The sequence below is a fragment of the Haliotis cracherodii genome, unplaced genomic scaffold (genome assembly GCF_022045235.1).
Source record: "Haliotis cracherodii isolate W230 unplaced genomic scaffold, xgHalCrac1.p SCAF_6, whole genome shotgun sequence".
In the NCBI taxonomy this organism is placed as follows: domain Eukaryota; kingdom Metazoa; phylum Mollusca; class Gastropoda; order Lepetellida; family Haliotidae; genus Haliotis; species Haliotis cracherodii.
Genome location: NW_027266319.1, coordinates 43,058,852 through 43,080,634, shown reverse-complemented (window position 1 = coordinate 43,080,634; position 21,783 = coordinate 43,058,852). Strand labels below are relative to the sequence as shown.

General features: G+C 39.2%; 2 protein-coding genes across 2 annotated transcripts in view; one reads left to right on the top strand and one right to left on the bottom strand.

Moving 5' to 3' along the window:
* Positions 1-241: 241 nt before the first annotated feature.
* Positions 242-3,990, bottom strand: LOC139445220 (dual specificity tyrosine-phosphorylation-regulated kinase 2-like). Its single transcript, XM_071226358.1, has one exon. It carries the CDS (start codon positions 3,755-3,757, stop codon positions 2,036-2,038), a length of 1,722 nt encoding a protein of 573 aa, XP_071082459.1. The 5' UTR covers positions 3,758-3,990; the 3' UTR covers positions 242-2,035.
* A 5,414-nt stretch (positions 3,991-9,404) lies between these two features.
* Positions 9,405-21,783, top strand: part of LOC139446052 (coatomer subunit gamma-2-like) — a 51,745-nt gene continuing 39,366 nt past the window's right edge. Inside the window, exons 1-5 of the mRNA XM_071227320.1 lie at positions 9,405-9,548; positions 11,994-12,043; positions 13,878-13,958; positions 14,331-14,402; positions 19,701-19,780. Of these exons, the coding sequence (XP_071083421.1) occupies positions 9,509-9,548; positions 11,994-12,043; positions 13,878-13,958; positions 14,331-14,402; positions 19,701-19,780 (323 nt within the window). The 5' untranslated portion in view covers positions 9,405-9,508. The remainder of the gene's footprint in view (positions 9,549-11,993; positions 12,044-13,877; positions 13,959-14,330; positions 14,403-19,700; positions 19,781-21,783) is intronic.

Below are 21,783 nucleotides of genomic sequence, written 5' to 3'. Positions count from 1 at the left end.
CCAAATCCTTTGGGTGTGTGTAGTCTCGGATCATTGTAACACCTATGCACCAACATTCCACACATGTTATTGTCATGTTTTCTCAACCATAGTGTAGACATCTAACAAGTCTGAACAAAAAACTACAAATTGCCACCGATTTGTTTATATTTCTCTATTAAACATAAGGTAGACATATAAATAATATTCTTTCAACCATGTAATGGTCATAATAAAATTGTGACAGAATGTTAAAAGAGAGTCCTTGAAAAATAATTTTAATACGACAATCAGTGATATGATTTCACAATATCAGTGAAGACTTTATGAATGTTTCCATTGGGCCTGACCATGAGAGTTTTTCATAAACTCATTACAAAAAGTTGCTCACTGATGTAGTCCTTTACCTCGTCATTTTCTGTCCCACTGCTACCCTTCTCTTTCTTGGACACCAACTTAAATAAAAGCTTTCATTTGAGAACCCTGATGAATCAATTTGAACAACATGTCCAAAGAAACAAAATTGACAGAGAAACTTAATGACTGTTGTTGTTTGTTTATCAATAAACTGAATAAGATATAGATACAGTTCATTAATCTAAGTGTTGTTGATTATGCTGACAATACCTGGCAAACTTCCTTGACCTATTCAAAACAAATATATACCTTACTTGTAGGTTCATTCCACTTCTAAGTTAACCAATAACCTGGAGCAAACGAAACTTAAAATTTCATTATGATCTACACTCATAGCTCAAACTCTGGTTTTGAAATGGAACATACATAAAGTGAAAGAGACAATAATAACATATTAGAAAGTAACCATATCTAATCTTCACACTTCAGGAATCACATAAAAAAATAAATGCCCAATAAAAACATTCAGTTATCAAAATGGTTGTCAGAATAAAACCAGTAAAACAAATCACACATTAGATAAGCACTTACTTCAGAACAAGACATACCATTAGTGTTCTTACTGATTTAATTGAGTTAAACTTGTTTTACACTTCATTTAAAAATATTTTATTGACAATCTAAAAAGAGTTATCACTCCTAAAATACAAATCAGACTAAAATCCTGTTTCATTCATCATGATAATAATATGTGTTATATTAAAACTGTACAAGGATATAACTATGTCATATATGTACAATGAGCCATTAACAGCTGACTTAATATTATACACAGAGCATTCACCACTTCAAACAACAATAATCAACACAAGTAGCACACACTGGAAATGATGGGATTGTAAAATAAGTGACCTAGTTTAGTAGTGATATCACATTTTGATCTTGAGACACCTTTCGATTGTGCATTGCAGTAGGCTAAAGGAAGGAAAGTGCAGTAACACTTGACAACCTGGTTCCACTTAATTACATTATGCACTAACTATACCAAATTTTGATACTCAAGTAACAAACTGCTGCACATTGGTGATGTTCTTACACTGACTAATCACATAGTGCATGTCACTATAATTCGTCCTTAATCACAGGATAAAGAATTTAGATAAATTGTCAGTTACAAGTCTACTTGTGGTTTTCAACTTGGGCACTGAAACCATTGGTAAGAAAAGATAGTTTGTTCCACACACATGAATTATCAACCATCTGGACCCTGATTATATTGCATTTAGTCACATCACAGATATTGGCTGGTAAAAATAAAACTCACTTCCATGAAGCTTTATCACAACTTAAAAGAAAACCATGTTGAAACAAACTGTTGGTGCACAAACTGTACTTCCTGTGAGTGCATGAAAACAATACACATCATGCTTTTAGACACTGATACTTGTTGCAGACGGTTCATCCTTGTTGTATCCTTGGTGTTCCACAAATTCAAACAGATCTCAGACTATTTGTAAAGTTTCTTCACAACTATTACACATGATTAAAAGTTAAAAGATCTTGCACCGTGATATGCCTTAAGGAATTTGGCTTGTGAAGATTTTATCACACTGAAGCTTCAAGCAGCAATGGACGGCTTAGGTTTCAACCTTTATTAATCATGACACAACACTGTATCCTGACTCTTCTGTAATTAAATTTATAATGTTGATCCAATTTGTGGCAGTTTTGTTCTAGTGTTAATGACATCATCTGGTAGGCCTATCTGTCTTGACTTGCCACTCGTTGTAACTGTGGTGTTGGCAAGTTTCTGGACCGAGCTTCGGTTCCCTGATGAATTTCGTCGAGCTCCGGAGTCCAACCTGTTATCATTTGACGGAGGCGGCTTTGGTAGGCGACGTCTTAACCAAGCATGTCTCAGTGCTTGGCCTGGTGTCATTCTTGTAGCTGGGTCCCAATCCAAACTACGTTTGAGGAAGTCCAAAAACATTGGATCATCACAACCTTTTAAAGCAGAGACAATATCTTTAGTTCCTGGAGGCTTTCTTTCTTTACCTCTGCGAGATCTACCCCCATGGAGTGTAATGCTTCCATCTGGTAATGTGGTCACTGTGCAGTATCGAGGATATCCCTTGGAACTGATGAAATTGCGAGCCCTTTTTGACCCATCCAGGAGTTTTTGTGGTGGCATGCCTTGAAGCTCAATAATGCAAGCTAGCTGGTCGCCTTCATCTTCACCAGGAAACAGTGGGTATCCAGTTAGCAATTCTGCAAGGATACACCCCAAGCTCCACATATCGATCGGCATGCCATACTTGGCACCCAATATCACTTCTGGTGCTCTGTAAAACCTTGACTGTATGTAAGTATATATTCTCTGATGCTCATAGCAGCTAGATCCAAAATCAATAACCTTGATGCCACTTCTGCCTTGTTGTTTCAAGAGAATGTTTTCTGGTTTGAGATCACAGTGAATGATACGGTTCTTGTACAAAGCATCTAGACATTGCAATATGGAGTGTGCAAATTTGCGTACAAGCTGCAAACTGAATCCCTGGAATTTGTTCTTCTTTATTAGTTCATACAAGTTCATACTCAGCAGTTCAAATGTGATACATGTGTGATTTCTGAAGGTGAATTCTTCATACATGTGGACAATGTTCATAGTATTATCCTTATCTTGTTTCTTCAAATGTTCTAATATTCTAATTTCTTCTTTAGCTTGGCGGTGAAATCTTTTCTCATTTCTGACCATTTTCAATGCAACATGTTGTCCTTGCTTGTGATCATAGACTTTGACAACCTGACCAAAACTACCTTTTCCTATGACTCTCAGCACTTCATAGCGATAAGATATATGATCATGTGGGACATGAATGTATGAACCATTTTCATCATCATATCCATTGTTATTTGCACCTCCAATAACCCCTTGTCTTTTCTTTGCATTTTGGCCCACGAAAAATATTTGAGAGTAATTAAAAATTTCATGATGTTCAAATGAACTGAGTTTATGCATGTATTGCTTCATTGCAGTTTCAGGGCTCATACAGTTACCTCTACGTGCTGCCGACCCGCCTTTACTCGTGACACTACCTCCGCTCGAGCTTGGCCGTGGAGGTACGGACGGGAGGGACTGAGTATGACCGGTAGACTGATGGGGATGATCGGTTTGTTCTCCGCGGTCGCCGCCATATTGGATCTCTCGTTTGTCAGGGAGGTTTTTATTTTCATACATTTGCTGTACCTTTACCCCTCCGCTACTCACATGTGGCCCACCTCCGACTGTTTGGTTGGCGGTTATAGCTGGGAGATGATGAGTCGCAGGGTCAATGATTGCGTTGTGTGTGGTGAACATATCTCCCGTTGTTAGCATAGAGCGAGTCCTTTGACTTGGCTGAGGGATGACCCGTATGGACATTCTTCCATTGAAACGACCCGTTACACAACGGAAAGTCTGATACCGCTACATCCCCAGTGTCATAGTGATAAATCGTTGTCCAAAATGCCGATTTACGTCCGAAACTGCAAATTATGGTCCGATTTGACGGACTAATTTCCACAACAGAGTGTTGCTATTTTTCGAAAGGAAGAATGGACTCCGGTTGCCAAGTGAGACCCTGGTTGGCGAGACGTCATGTGCGTGACGTCATGGAAACTGCGGTCACGTGAGTCAACAAAGCTGTGGTCGGGGGATATAACATACACAACACAGCGCATGTCATGTCACGTAATAAGCAGAGGAAACATAACTTGCCTTACCTACTCGACGAGGTGTTATTCAGTTTCGCCGAACGGTTGTAATACAGAGGTTTATTCATATTTACAAATCATACATTACAACTGATATTAATTTACAAGAATATCCCATTGTTGTGTCAGTACCGTATTGTCCTTCTAATACAGATGACATGTAAAATCAATATTTACGTTGGGCCAAATAAGATCCGATGGATTCACAAAGGCTTTATTACATATGTACAGACAAGTGATCAAAATAGGAATAATTAATTACTGGTGTCAAGTTTTCTTTGAGAGTACAGATTATATTTCATCTTGGTTACGCTGTTCCTGAAGTGTGTATAGTTGTTTAAGGCAGTCATTTGGGCATATATATATATATATATATATATATATATATATATATATATATATATATATATATAATGGATTCGTGTTATTGTAAACATTATTTTAGTATTATATTAGTGACTGTTCCTTATACCTAACAATATCAATAACACTAAGTCTTGTCAAGGCATAAATAAATTTTCTAAACACAGTGTTGCTAAAAAAGGGTAGTGCAACCTACAAACAATGAACGTTACATAACACGAAATACCAACAACCAATGAAGTTAAAACTGTTCATTATTAACACTTAATTGCCACCAAAAACTACAGAAATGTATACCAGCAGTGCATCATGCATGCATGGATATGGGTAGGTAATTAAGCGCCTTTCACTCGCCGACATAAATCGTCATGTATAAGGAATAATGCTCTTATATTATTATCTGTGAAACAACGCCAGACTTAGATTGGCTCGGGTCTGTGCTGATGATCGTTACTGTGGGTTATCGACCTGCTGTACACAAGTGTATATACATAAAAGTGAAATGTAACACAGGCGGCGTCGGAGAACAATGTACTCTATCAGGTGCATGTCTACAGCTAAGACAATGCTCACTGCTTTGGTTATCACTTGCACTGTATCGATTCGTCAACTTTAGCACGGGCTTGGGTGTACTTTAAATATAATGTACATATGACGCCAGTTTTCTCGTGAATATTATGTTATATATTTATTGTCGCCATGGTTGTGTACACACTCAAGACGTTTTGGGCATGACAGTCTACAATGTTGGGTCTGCATGCCTACACAGACAGGTCGATACTAATTTACAGGCTTGCCGACGCGGAGTATACAGTTTTGTGTACTGCCACACACATAGAAACGGTGAAAAACAATGCTCATACTAATTAAACATGTACAGCACAGCAGCCAACTTCGCTGTGCCATCAAGCTAGTGTTTGTCTGTATTGATCGTTCATCCATACGCAGCTAAGCTTGATAATTTATTCACACGACAGACTTGCTACTTTCACCATCACGCGAAGTTCTCACTTTAATTAACCTCCATTTCGCATCCCACACTATGTCAGATGTGTCAACCGTTTGTCTCGCAATGAAGCACTAGTCTATTCAGGTTTTCGAACTCAACCGATACATTGTTAAATATTGTAACACTATGTCATATGGGCCGCTATTATATTAATGAAGCCGACTGAAATATATTTGCTTCATATTTTACGATTACTTAAAGTTCAGATATTGACACGAGTTTGTGAAGAGGAAAGGTATCTGCAATCAACACAATGCCAAGACAAGCATGTGTAGTTTAAGTACTATAACACACACACACACACACACACACACACACACACACACACACACACACACACACACACACACACACATATATATATATATATATATATATATATATATATATATATATATATATATATCAGTATGCGTCCTAGGTAGTGTCACTCTTGAAAGCAATGCACCCATGCGTCTCGTCACTGCAGGACCAGGTAAGTAATTCAACTGATTGTACATGGGACAGGTTTTGTGGAGAAGCTCAGTCCCATGTAACATGCACACGCCCCTCTTCCTAACACTCCTGGGTCCGCCAGTGTGTAATATACACTAATAATTTAGAGCCTTACTTACTTACTTACTTACTTACTTTGGAGATTTAACGTGCGCTTTCCGACTGACGCGTATTTCGCACACGGACTTTAGAGCCTCGTCCATTGCCTATTATTTACCTATGATAACTTAAATACTGGCTTCCATACTATCAGCGTTAATTACTGTAAAGTGTTGGCTTCCATTGTCTATTGCTAATCACCTATCACCGCCAGTCATATGTTGGCTTCCCTTGTTAGTTTCTACCCTTTGTCATTTTCCACCTTTTGTTATCTTACTAATTTTGTTGTCCTTACATGTACATATATATGCTCTCTGCCTCATGGCATCCATTCACCTGATGAAGGAGTAAGCATATACTCCGAAAAGTTGTGTTCATCATAATAAAGAAGTTGACATCCATATATTCTCTTCCCTAACGAATCAATATAAGCATTATATCATAATGTTTTCAACCTTTTTGTCTTAATGGTCATCTATTTTCGAGTTAACCCATTCATTTTGCATACAGGCACGGCCCCAATCGTCTAAAGCACCGCAATTCGTATATATATATATATATATATATATATATATATGATGCAAAGACATCCCACACCCAGCTGACACGCCGTAATATAACTGAAATACTGTTCAAAGCAACGTTTAACCAAACTACACTTACCTATTCATGTCTTTTTAATTAAATAAAACAAACAAACAGTATTTCAACATCCTTGGCTAAGAAAAACAACGTTATCTCAATGTGACTCAGCATGAGTTACGTCAATCCTTTATTGAACCATAATCAAACATCATAATAGATGTAGATGAAATGGATGTATATGTAAGTTCGTACCACAAGTCCTAAATAATTTCCTTTTACAAAGTAGCATCAAAATGCGAAAGTATTGGCTTAAACAGTTTTTGTTTAAATACGCTAAATATAACAAAGTAGACACAATTTATGGACAACAACTTCTTTAATACTGTAAAGGCGACGTTTCGGTATAGATAGATCCTTATACTGTTGAGGAATGAGGACTTACTTACTTACTTACTTTGGAGATTTAACGTGCGCTTTCCGACCGATGCGTATTTCGCACACGGGCCCGGCCAGGCCATTTAATGTGTTTCCGAAAGGGGCGAAAGTGGTGTGTGCAACCCAAGAGGGGGTCTTACTTACTTATATTGGAGATTTAACGTGCGCTTTCCGACTGCAAGCGTATGTCGCACACGGGCCCGGCCAGGCCATTTAATGTGTTTCCAAAAAGGGGAAAAGTGAGTTTGTGCAACCCAGGAGGGGGCTTTAGGGGTTACTTATATAGTAATTTTGAAATTTTGAGATTTGGAAAGAATGCCAAGAGTGGGTGGGGGACGAACTAAGGGAGCTGTGTGTGTTGGGTGGTTATCAAATAAGGTAGGTTTGGTTTTAATATTTTATTTGGGGTTTAAATGCGACTAATTAGTCCTGTTTTTATTAGGTATATGCCTAAGGCTTTGAATTTTTCTAATTTATTTTGTGGATTTAGGATTGATTCTAGTGTAAGTCCGGTTTTAAGATTTAGGGTGGTCTGTAGTGTTGTTCGGTGTGTTTGGTAGTGTGTGCAGTGAATGAGTACGTGTTCTGGTGTTTCTTGTTGTTTGCAATGTGGGCAGTTTCCTGTTGTGTGTAGTTTAGCTATTTTACGGTGATTATTTAGTTTGGTGTGGCCTGTTTGTAGTTTGGTAATTATTCTGTCGATTTTTTTGGATGGGTGTAGTATTTTGGGTTTATTTAGGGTTTTTTTGAGTACTTTCCTGATTTGGCTATTTGAGTTTTGGTATATATTTTGCCATTTTTTGTTAATTTTTTGTTTAGTGACACTTTTGATTTCTGATTTTGAGCTGGGTAAGTTTAAGCTTATTTCTGGGAGTTTAAGGGATAATTTTGCTGCTTTATCTGCCTTTTCATTTCCAAAGATTCCTACATGGGCGGGGATCCAAATGAACTCTATTTGTTTCAAGAGGGGGCTTTAGGGGTTGCTTATATAGAATTTTGGAATTTTGAGATTTGGAATGAGGAACATTGTACAAACTATATATGGTAGGTGGATGATTAACAGTAGAGGGTTAACAGTAACAACAATTCCATACATGAGTGGGATAACAAGAGTAAGTAATGACAACAGAAAGATAATACTGCCACACCATGATGGACAGAGAACATAAAGGTGGAAGCCAATGGGACATGAAGCCAACTAAACAGGACAAGTTTGTATAGGTGTAGTGGTTATTGCTTAATGAGTTCATAGTAGGCGGATGGGATGAAATAGCCTTGGTATCTGTTGATTGATGGCTTGTGGCGGCGAAAGTGGACTGCTTCTGTTAGTTTTCTTTTTGTAAAATCATGGAGGTTGTTGGAGAGGATTTGGACGTTGTGCCAGTTGATATCGTCATTAGGGCAGTTGCTGATATGGTCCGAGATTGTTGATTTGCTGTCTGATTTGATGGTTGAGGTTTTGTGCTCTTTGATTCTGGTGTTGATGGGACGGGATGTTTCACCTACATCAGATTGTCCACAGTTGCAGTCAATTTTATAAATTACACCTTTAGGCTCACCTGGTATGTTTAGGTTTGGTTGTGCTCCTGCCGTTGGCTCTTAGTAGGGTATTGAGGGAGGTAGAACTTTTGAAGTAGGTGTCAATATTGGCTTGCTGTTCGAGGAGGCGGCTGATGATGTGGGAGGCTTTTCCTATGAATTGGAGGGCGCTGATTATTGTTTAAGGGTCGCAGATCTGGGCGTGGGGTGGAGTCCAAAGGAGATGACTTTGTCGACGAGATTGGGTGGATAATTGTTGAGGTGGGTGAAGACTTGGCGGAGGCGTTCGATCTCAGGTTTGGGGTCATCAGAAGAAAGGTTGATGGCTCGTTTGGTGAGGTTGGGGATGATTCCGCTAAATATGCAATGGAGTTACACTTAAATACTTTATTTAATGCAAATAAACAACGTATTTTTTATTACTTAAGTTTGTTTTCTTTCCTTTATTCACCCTATAAACATTTAATTAATTTTAGTAATATTATTATTGATGTACAATATGCAAGTTTCTAGACTCCGAGTTCGTGGTCAAAGGGAAGAAGACCTTTTGTTCAGTCTCCTCAAGGACTCTTTAGATCTTTATGTGCTTAGTCTCTTGGTAATGGACTGTCGGGCATCTGTTTAAGTATATGAACTCCTGCTTCTCAATATCCTATGGCGTTGTCGTTATATGTCATTGTCTTAATGTAATATTAGCTCGTGGTTCCACATAGAGCGGTCTTGCAGTGATCACGTTGAATGCACATTTACACAATGATTACTCCCTACCACCGACAGGAAGTCATTTCCGACATGCGCATTGTAGATCAAAGTGACGTGGAATCTGTGTATGTGGAAGTCACACTGTTTTGTTATATAGATCTATTTAAGTTGAAATAGCAAAGAAAACTAACGATGCATATGCTTAAGAGAGACAAGAAAGAAGAAGAAGATGGTGAGTGATATTAATTTACTATATGTATGTTTTAAGGTAGATCTATATGTTATTGTAGCCAAGACTCTTGATGTTGGATCATGTCTTGACTGTCGAACCCCATCCGCCGGCCCATCGGCTAACGAAAACTGGTTTTGAATGATTTTAAGACCATTTTAATGGTCTTAGAGAGTATGTATTTTGAAAAATTATATTTTTATCAACATTTTATATGAATGCGTGAGAATTTCCCAACTCAAAGCTTTACTAGCCCAGGAAAAGATAAAATGCCCATGTAATGTCAAAACAGTGGGGAAGGTACTAGCCAACAAGAATTTGAACTAGCCCTGTGCTAGCGGGCTAGTATTAATTTCTAACCCTGTGGTAAATAATCACTTGTGTATCCTCGAGTTATCTAGCCAAGAGCCAGGATGGGTTCTGGCTTTCTCACACAAGTTATCCAGAGATATATCTAGGACATGCGATCCAGGATCCAACCTATGTCTTGCTCACAATTTTATAGGGGGATTAATCACGTAAAATAAGCTATCCTGTCAAGCATTTTCAACACCATATTGTGGCTGAGGGGGTCATTGTCGACACAGATAGTACAGATATGCACCCCATTTACGTTTCTGTATACTGAAATGTACCCTTGCTAAAATCCGAATACAGAAAGGCACCCAAGGATGGGTCCATTCTGCTGCAGGCCGTATTGTGCAATGCGCTTAACTGGCTCCTTGAGTGCTTACATATACGGCACATCGCGGTTGCCAAACTGCAGTTAAATTAGTATATTTCCTTTCCATAAATGGATCTGAATTGTCTTGCTATTATATGAGATACATTCCAGCATGTCGTATAACAAACGAGCATACACAGTGACATAAATACATTACTCTAATATTCCATGATGCACAGCATTAACCAGCATGCACTCTTCATCAGGCAGACCAGAACGACAACAACAACCAGTTTCAGGTGGAGGAACATGGACTTTCCGCCGTTTAGGGCAGTGGGTACCTTTCTGTATTCTGATTGTGGCTAGGGTACATTTCTGTATACAGAAACTTACCTATCTGTAGTACCTGTGCTGGCAACGACTCCTTCAGCCATATTGTGGGACTAATTGGCATAAGGAATACTATCTTCAACAGGTCAAGGATACAAACTCACAACATGACAACTTTCGGCTTTAGGAAAAAGCAGTAATCGAGCAGCCAATGAGAAAGTAGTTAACACATGATCCCATTATGTGGCCAACCTTGCCCATTCCTGTATCTGAAGCGGGAATTGCATTGTCAAGTTACTAGATACTTTTCATCTGAAGTCATTTACACAGCTTTGCTTTTTTGAGTTAGAAAGTATGATTGATGCAAGTAGGCCTTGTGTTCAATTATGTCTGAAGGGTGCCACTGCTATTATCTTTACATAACAATGTTCTACTTTGGAAAGATTAGTATGGCAAAAAAAGCTAAGTTCAGATGTTTAAAATTTATGAAATATGTTACTTTACCAAGGGCAAGTATGACCAACAATCTTACTTGCCACATTTTAAAATGTACTTGCTCAAAATCAAACTAATAAATTCAGTAAAATGTTAGTGTATACCTGATGTATTGTGACTTTTCAAATATTCATTCAATTCTGAAATTTAAACATCCATCAATAAAAGGTCGTATTCGATCGCAAGCTTGTATGTTTGGGTTCTTGGAACAGATGGTGCACTTCATGACTTCTGCCGTGTCATGGTCTTTCCACTCAGCGATGAATGTCGTTTTCGTTTACACTCGTCATACTTCTTGGCCGATATAGATTCATTTGAATTTTCAGAATTTGGCTCCGCCTCCCGTTTAAGTTTGTCCCCACCGCTGAAGAAACTTAAATAGACCGCTAGCTGTGACATGATCTGACATGTGCGGTACTGGCATTGTAAATTGTTCATTGTAGATAAAGTGCTAATGAAGCAAAGGGAGGCTACTCTATCCTTCACTAGCTTACTCATTTGAAACAAAAGACCGCAGGTTAACTTACAGTGATCCCTCGCTATCACGCTCTACAATATCGCACTAACACTATAGGTCTCAAAAGTTTGGTAAAAAATATGGATTGGAAATTGTTTCACCATGTTTACAAGAGCCCTGGAAAAAACTGTGTAGATATACATACAAAACGCTCTGATCATGCATACACTGAAGTTGACTGATGAAACTTTTCCAGTGCATGTGAAATTTATTCTTAAGCATAAGTTTTATGTTTTTTATAAGTAATTTGTTCTTAATTTGTTCTACAGTCTATTATTCAATGTGGGGAATATAGTTTACATCGTGTGAATGTTATTCATGCTTGTGACTTCCTGCTGTCAGCCCTTTGGTATTCTGTTGTTGGATACATTGGCTAGAATGAATAAACGATGTCTTTTCCAATTTAAATAATCAGGCATTTTTATTTTGCTATTCATTTCAGGTGGAGGGAATCCGTTTGGCAATCTGGAAAAGAGCACTGTTTTGCAAGAGGTATGTTTTGGAAATTGAAATGTTTTTCTCAGTTATGCCATTATCTGTCATGATAAATCAACTAATTGAGTGATTACTATGGAAACAAAAACTGATTATTATGACTACAGGGTGCAGAAGTATCATGCCCACTCCAAGTTTCCTCACCTGGTATGTTAGACTTTGGGACAAGTTGAATTTTGTAGTTTTGTTGTTCATATACAATGCATGACATTCAGACACAAGGGATGGGCTATTCTAATTTTTAAATTCCGAAGCGCACTCGTAACAGACTGTAATATTTGGTTCATCAATGTTACCAGCCATTTGTTATAGACCAAAGTGTTTCAACATTTTGGCTTTGCCTTTCAAATTTCAGCCACAATTTTCTCTTTTTTGTTTGAATATTTCAAGACAAAGTCGCAACAAATATATATTTAACCTTGAAGAAATAACTAAAAATAGACAAGGGGAAACCCTGATTGTAACAGACAAGCTGACTTCATTCGAAGAATATATTTACATGAATATTGCCGATGTTTTGTTCATATACAAAGAATTATTAGGTACTTTATTTGCCGGTCCACAGGGACTGGCAGTCACATGAATTACTGGTCCAAGCCTAATTTTACGGGTAGGAAACTGGTAATTACCGGTAAACGTGAACACTGTCTTAATGTGTATTAAATCTCGTAAATCACATTAAAAAGTAACATATTTTGAAAATTGGCAAAATTCATTTCGTATTTTCATTCCATTTCTTTTCACAGTAAACGGTAATTGATTGAAATTTGTTTATCTATATGAAATAAACAGGTGACCTCAGGTCATCAAGGTCACCTCTTCACATCACTGCCTGTCGCGCAACATGACACATCACATGATATGTAATGTTCCCTCCAATTTATTCCTCCACAGTCAAAGAGTATCAATATTTGTATTAGTAGCACAGAATTTACTTTAGATATGCGTAGGACTTAACTCAAAGTTGCTCTTAAAAATCTTAGGGAGGAATTATTATAGGCAGTTTCACATACAATCAAGTCCTGTTAATCTGACATGATTGGTTGCATATGATTATGTCGGATTAAACCAGAATGTCGGATAAACAAAATTAAGTTCTATCAACGTTCGTGATTGAAAATTGGACAACTACACGATAGATAACGATACAAACAAATAATAACAAAAATGAAATATTCATATTGTTATGTTACATTGTTAGCGGAATATGTTTTCTAATCATGCAACCTCTAAAGCTGAACACAAAACTACTGTTGTCTGATTCAAAATACTTTTGAAAGAATAGACTGGAATGGAAGTTGCCAGTTTGAAACTAGTGCCACAAAGCTCAAGAAAGCTGCTTTCTTAGTGGCTTATATAAACTTCCTGTTACTCATTTCATTGGTTGCTCAATGTTTGCGAAAAGTCGTTCTGACATTGCGTGTAATGAGATGTCCTAATCAGTAGAGGGAACTTGTATCTGATTTTTATGAGAATGAGGTAATGTAAGCATGTGATTTTTTAAGATCCTGTTTTGTTTATTTAAAGTATAAATTGTTTGCACTGATCACTGTGTCAGATTGACGAGACAGATGAATGAGTGATTTTGGTAATTTGGTGTCTAACAGGTCTAAATATCACTGATTAATTGGTTCCTATCATTTGTATTAGATAAAGCCGAGTGTCGTATTAACAAGACTTGACTACATAATCTTTTTGAATATGGACCCTGATCAGTAATATTACTCTGTTGAAATGTTCCGTAATGTCATATCTTTTGTATTGACAATATATAAATGAATAATATGGATTACTTTCGTCTTGATTGGATGTTTATATTTCTGTTTTTCAGGCTCGGATGTTTAATGAAACTCCAATCAACCCACGTAAATGTGGCCACATCCTCACAAAGCTCCTTTATCTGATCAATCAGGTCAGTCAAGACATTAAACATATCATTATCAGTATCAAAGCTGGTTGTTTATATGTATTCAGTCATGTCTTATCATGTTTCTATGATACAAATTCTGATTATTTGAACGAATGCTTGGGGGCCTTCACAGAATTGTTGATAAAAGCTGACAACCTTCCTTAAGTATTTCCAGCTATTCTGGCTTAAACATTTTCAGAGCTGCTTGAGTCTCATGATTATAGGATTGTTCAGGTTACATACAGAAAAGAAAATCAGTGAGCTACAATCCCAAAGATTTTCTGATCCTTGATGTTGTTTTGTTAGCATGGTGAGATGAATTTGCCAACTTTGTTTTAGGACTTTACTTGGTAACATTATTTCTTTTATTTGCAGGGAGAAAGTATTGGATCGAAAGAGGCAACAGAAGCTTTTTTCGCAATGACCAAGCTCTTTCAGTCTAAAGATGTGAGAAAAACATATTTGATGCAGTTCTGTTCCTAGCTGCGGTGACCGTATCTCTATGCTGCTCCTTATGAACAATTTTGATCTTCGCTACAGAGCTACATGCTGTCCAATAGTGTTTTCCAAACAGATCCCTTATTAAAATCTGCATAAAACTTTATATGATTCAGCAAAGTGTCTTCATAGTGATCTAACACCATTGATATATGGTTCACTTCAGAAGACAACTGACTTCAAATACAAATGCTTATATTTTAAATCATGTAACAACGTTGGAAACTTAACCAATAATTATAAAGATATTCAAAATGTACATTTTATATGGCAGTGTTGTTAGTGCGTATGTTCCAAATCGGGACTCTTGGAACAGTCTGTAGCTCTAAACATATTATATCTGTGTAGCAGGACAAAACAAATTGTTTAGAAGAAGCAGCGACAACATTCTACTAGTATTCTTTTCCTAGTCCAACCCTTCTTGAGAATAACTATTGGCTTCAAGGATATATTTCATATATTTTTCACTTATCCTGCATTACTCTTTAATACATCTATTGCTTACCTTATGCCAAAAAAGACAGCGCTTCACTATGGTCCTGGGTGAAACACAATGCTAAGATCTCTAATTATGCTTGGGACAAGACTGCTCTTAAGGCATTGGAGCATGTTTCTCAGAGTTTTTCCCAACAAGCAGGCAGGTCTGGCAACTATAGGCTGAGATGATCTTCGCTCAAGGATCAAGACAGGATTCCTTTCATGGCAGAAGGCGTGGCAGAGGCAAAGCACAAGTTCCAGGGCAGGGGTGGGGATGAGAGGGGGAAACATTGGAGTGTTGTACAATCCGACTGGCAGCTCCCTACCCGGGTTGTCCCAATTTGGAGATTGACCCTCTTTTGCCAGAACTGGTCCGTACTGAAGGACACCTTCATACTCAATGTTTTGTGCTACCTTCTGAACTTAGCTGAAGATCCACTGTTGACCACAGCTCCTCCACCTTGGGCTTATCCAAGGGAACAACATCTGCTACTGAAATCCAACGTAAACATCTTGTTGAAGAAATGAGCTGTAGAGATTGTACACGCCCCAGCATTACACCAGGCTTTACTCTCCCATCCTACTTGTACCCAAGAAGGACTCTGACAAGATGCGGATGATGCACAATCTCTCTGTGTTCAACGAGCGCTACCTGGAGTATCCACCTTTCTTCCGCCTCACAACCTTCAGCAGAACCAGCATCAGCGCTTTCAATTCCCTGATCAGCCTCGACTTGCAGGATGCTTACCTGCATATACCTATCCATCCTTCTGACCACAGGCTCCTCTGTTGACAGTGGTGATGGGTCCTGCTAAAGGGCACTTGATACGAGAACAACATTTTTTTCTCATCCAGGACCATTGCAAAGCACTGTCTTCTTTGTCGTAAGGTAACAATAGATGCATTTAGGAGTAATGCAGGATAAGTATACAAATTGTAAAAAATGTTTAGATTTTACTAACATTTAATCAAAATCATGTATTAATGTATTTCACTAACCGACAATGCAATTGGACACTATGTGCTCCACTTTTGGGACAGAGTCAATGCGTGACGATGGTTGTTTGGATGAGCTTCACATGACAGCCAACATCCAAGGGGTTACATTCGCTAGTAAACTGATTTCAGTTAGGAATTAAGTGTCAATTAGGAAATCCCCAAATTTTAAAAATTTGGGGAAATTTTAAACTTATCCAATATCACACTTTGCATTTCTCCCTTCTTCTTTGATCCTATGTGGGAACGTGCTTGAATCATGTTTCCAGCTCCTAAAACTAAAAATAGCCACCCAAGCCCCCCGCATCTCCATGGTTACGTCCAAAAGCTAGGTCAATTACTTGCCTCTCGTGCATGCAGTGCCTGCTTGAACTGACCACGTGTGCACCTCTAAACTAGAATGGGAAAGAAGGACAATCAACGTCCTGCTTGTAAGGAATTCAGACATACATATTCCACGTCGGATCCCCAATCATTATGTTGCGACTGTCGGGGACAGTGCACCCTGGATTCCCGATGTGCGGAATGTCATTCCCTAACCATCTTCCCGCGTTAAGAGAGTTAACTGACTTTAAAAGTCCAGTTTCTACCCTTGCCGAACTAGGCTGGAATTCCTGGGCTCGATCGTAGCGCCACCAGTGGCTATTACGAGTTATGCCCTTTCTATGCCTCTCCTATTGACCAATCAGATTCAACCTCTCGTATCACTTGCATTTGCTTCTAACAAAACGGTTGCGCCCAGTCAAGATTGATAATCAAGATCCATATTGTGATAAAACAAGTCTTACATCGCGAAGTGCATCAAATCATGTGAGCACCTTGATTAAAAGCATGAAAAGATTTAGAAAATATCTGTTGACAACGAGCTAGCGGTGCACATTCTTTCCAATCCTGCAGTCGATCGAAATCTGCACAACAGTTTACGAACCAGAATTTCTATTTCGGTGCACGATTTTGATTGGACTATGCATAGACTCGTTAGTCCAGCCAAAATGTAACTCCATAATACCAGCCTAGTTCGACAAGGGTGGAAACTGGACTTTTATAGTCAGTTAACACCCACTTGCCTCTGGAAGATGTCCCCTAACTAACTAACTAACTCGGCTTTTAAAGTTTACCTGCAATGTTGTCATCGTCTTATTGCCGATCACCATTCCAAAGCAGGGGATTCCAAAGCTAGTAGTCAGTACTAGTACCAACTCTTCATGCCTAAAGTCAATCCTGTCGAACCTGTAATTTCTGTCACAGAAGAAACCCTCTCGGACAGCTTCCTTACAGATGACTCGTCCTCTCGCAACCTGTCTACAACTCCACAAGAAGATATGCAGGTCGATGTGCGCTCTGTCTGTCTGACCGACCCGGGTCCTGCTCTCGTTATACCAACGACCGATTGCTCCAGTCCTTTCAAAGTCCTGCTCTTGGATTCGGCTAGCTCTGCATCCCCCCTGGGAGCTAGAGATACGGTCGTCGATACGACTTCATCTCGGGTCGTTTTAGATAGTCACACTTCGGTACAACGTTCACCCTCCGAGACGACAGATAGGCATTCCCGCTCCCACAATCGGCGCTCTCTTTTCAAGGATTAGCATTCCTGCTCGCGGAATTGGTGCTCTCGTACACAGTTCACAGGATCAGTGTTCATCGGCGTATAAAGACTCCAGATCTTTGCGAGCAATTTGACCATGCTTGCAGACCCCTTCGTGACGCAGCTGCTTCAACAAAGGTATCGATTACCGATGATCGCATCACCACCTACGACACTCCATCCCTATCGAGAACGTATCCATCCAGGCAGCTACCAACATTGATCGAAACGGTAGGTACGTTACTAGTAAAAAACGCTATCGAATGTCTTGTCACACTTTCCACCACCCCCGGGTTTTATTCCCCCATTTTTCTTGTCCCCCAAAAGGACAGTTTAAAACTAAGGCTCATCTCCAACATGAAGACATTCAACGCTACGTACCTCGAAACCCCACCACATTTTCGCATAACGTCTATCGCGCTCCTTCGTACATTCATTCATGGGCCTGACCTGACCCATCACGAAGTTCCTACATCTTTGCGGGATCGTGTTCGATTATTATCTAGACGACTGCATTCAAGTTAACGCAGATGCTGATTTCCTCCGTCTACAACTCTCCTTCACAATGCGTCTTCTCAGACAACTCAGCTGGCTAATCAACAAACAAAAGTCGGAGCTCATTCCCACTCAACGTCTCTAATTCATAGGAGCCCTGTTCGACACTCGGCAAGGTCGGATGTTCGTTCCCCACGACCGATGGGTGAAGATTCAACGTCTCGTACCGTTAGCACTCAAACAGCTGCTTCAACTGCGCCAATGGCAACAACTCCTGGGCCTCCTAACATGGGCGCAGGCGCTCACTGTACGGGGTCGACTTCATTTGCAACCTCTCCAATGTTTTTTGCGCCCTTTATCAGGATCAACGATTGTCACACACTGATTTCTCTACCGCTGAATCTCCACCCTCATCTTCAATGGTGGCTGGTTGCGTCAAACGTTTGCGACAGGGTCTCCTTGACTCCATTCGTCTCTCCATCTGTTCGTCCACGCTTCAACCGTCGTTTGGGGAGCACATTTTCAAGATCGGCAAGTAGCAGGGCGGTGGTCCGATGTAGAACGTTGCCTTCACATCAACAATCTCGAGTTCAAGGCAACAATTCTTGCGATTTCGCATTGGTCAGACCTCCTCCGGTCTTCCTCCCTCATGATCCAGTCCGACAATGCGGCGGTGGTGTGGTCCATCAACAGGATGGGATCCACGAAGTCGATGTCCCAACTCTCACTTGCTCTCGATTTCTTTTGTCTCATCGACTCCCTCAACATTCATGTGCTCGGCACATTCCTGGGATATCCAACGTCAACGTCCCCATCAGACAGACCATCACCAAACGAGTAGTCTCGTTATCCACAATCGTTCCAATGGATTTGTCAACTTTATCGGGCCCTGGAAGTAGACCTCTTCGCCTACCGATTCAACGCTCAACTATCCCGATTCGTATCTCCCATCCCCGACGCTCGGGCTTGGGAGCACGTTAAAACTAAGGCTCATCTCCAACATGAAGACTTTCCACGCTCATTCATCCCAGTGATTATATGGTCAGTCTCAAAAGGCAAAGTGAGTTAGGATAAGTTTAAAAATTTGGAAATTTTAGTATAAATTGTATATTTATATGCTTATCCTATCTCACACGCGATAAGCCCACCCGACCATCCCCGCGTCTTATTTAATCTAGCCTAATAAGCTCTGTGAAAGAAAATGAACTTGTAGAGGCGCACATGTTGTCAGTTCAAGCAGGGATTGGCGACACGAGAGGCACATAATTGACCTAGCTTTTGGATGTAACCATGGAGATGCAGGGGGCCTTGGTTGGCTATTTTTAGTTTTAGAAGCTCGAAACATGATTCAAGCACGTTCCCACATAGGATCGAAGAAGGAGAAATGCAAAGTTTGAGATAGGATAAGTATATAAATATACAATTTATACTAAAATTTCCAATTTTTGTACATTTAATACTCTTGAGCACTTACGCTTATTCTCCAAACATCCAACATCGACAACATGTTATATTTGCCTTTAAACCACTCCTCTTATTTGTATATGTATTGTCCATGTGAATTACACATCAACCATAAGTATTAGTTATGGTACTGTATGGTTTGCTTTTCAAATATATGTTGTGTGAGTGTCAGTATTAGTGGGCGTGGTAAGAGTAGTGTATTGACATCTGTGCTGTTGTTGTTGTTGCAGACCACACTGCGTCGTCTTGTGTACCTCGGTATAAAGGAAATGTCACAGATCGCCCAGGATGTCATCATTGTCACCAGCAGGTATGCCTCAGGGACCTTTCTGTATTTACAGTATGACTGTCCAACAAAGCTGAATGAAGCTACATTAACTCCTTCAACACCGTAGGCCGGTATACTGACCAAGAAGCATCGAGTCCGCAGACACCGTAGGCCGGTATACCGGCCAAGCCGTAGTCACATCAAAATAGTATATTTTTATGGACCTACCTGTAATATCATTAATTTATTATATCTATCACATTTCACAATGTCTGAAATACGTATTCCATTTCAATTTATCATTTTTTATCAATGAATTAAAAAAAAATTACTCACTATTTCCCGCAGTGTTATTGAAATCTCGGACACACACTTCGACAACAGGTCAACATCGAACATGTCAAAGAGCAAAATAATGATGTTTTAAGCAAATCTTTAAAAATATTATGCAAAGTAATAAATAAAATCAACAAAAATATATCTTAAAGTTGTCAAACTTACATCTTAGTTAATGTTTCCATCTTTTCGTGCGATTGCGTGTATTGTAAGTCAAATGACATCTCGGGTTTTGTCACCTTGAATTCTCGGCTCAGACACGTTGTTTAATGCAAAAATATATGCATGAAACATATTTGGCACTGCTCGTAACCTAGCACAATACATTCACAAAGTTCCACATTTTTAATATATATCATGATTTCCTGCTCAAAACGTTCAGAATAACACGATTTAACAAAAATCTTTCGTCTACTTCTGAAATTTATCAAAAACCAGCTTTGTACCACAGCTGTAATATGATTGGCTGTCTTAGGTCACATGCTCAAATTTTACCAATGACAAACCTTGTAGCAGATTTCAGCATGAAAGCGTCATTAGAAACCAATTTTCATCCAATGAAGTCACTTTTTATAACTATGAAAAAGTTCCAGGTGATGTAATGAGCCTGTAGATAAAGCAGGGATGTGAAATCTCCGCGGAAACGCGGAAAATCACGTTTTTTAAAACAGTAGTCCTCGGCAAAAATCATCTTCCGCGTAAAAAATTAATAATTTAAAAAAAAAAAAAAACGCTCCGAAAAATGTGATCGAAAACCGGACAATTGGCGCGGACTGTCCTGTTTTCGATCAGAGCTTTCACCAGCATAGGTTTTCGGACATCATACGTTTTCTGTCACGAATACTTGCACTATAACGTGGGATGTGGCGTCACACAGAAATTGCAAATACTCAGAGTCAGCTGATGGCTTGTTTTTAAGATAAAGTTGTCTTTTAGCCTGTAAGTGAATGAGATGTTTTACAGTTGTTCATGTGATAAGCGAGAAAACTATGAATGTTTCTTCAGCGTCCAAAACCCCAAGTCATGGGTATATATTTTGTATTAATGTCTCATGTTTGCAATGGAGTTTTGTTTTTTTCATCAAAAGGTAAGTACAAGGTAAGTTTTTTTCAATATGCTTCAACATGGGGAAAGCTAGGGTCAGACATTGCACGCTTGTGACAGTTGTCCTTGTGTCTGGGGGATGGGGGTTGAAGTTTATGGCAGTATTGCTCCCAGACCTGGCGGGTAGCCAGGTGCGTGAAAGCTATGCCCAATTTTTTAAAGTACTGATTTAACTTCGAAATTTTACTGCATCTGCCATCTTGTTTATTTGACTTATTGACTTTGGCCATTGACTTATTACATTTCTTGGTGTGAATGTTGTCCAAACTGCACGAAATTGCTTAAAATGCAATCAAATGTTTTAAAAAGACCCCCCTAGACTTTTCCTCTTTTTTCGGGAAAATCTGCTCACATCCCTGATAAAGGAATAAGTTTTCTAGCAATGTAAACGTGTTCAGACCTGTCAACCCTCCTGCAATTTGATGAAATCTCCCAGTCTCCCCGCAAGATGGACTATTTCTCCCGCAAAACAGAATTCTTCATTATTTAAAAAATTTGCCTCCATTGTCCCGTGAGTGAAAACAATGAACGGGAAGTTTGCATCCCGATCTGTCCGGTAGGCTCCCGGATTAGCGACCCTTATCACAGCCACCAGCAGGGGTACC

What these genes read in the sequence shown, in the direction of transcription:
- LOC139445220 (XM_071226358.1), bottom strand. Translation starts at nt 3,757, where the DNA reads ATGTCCATACGGGTCATCCCTCAGCCAAGTCAAAGGACTCGCTCTATG.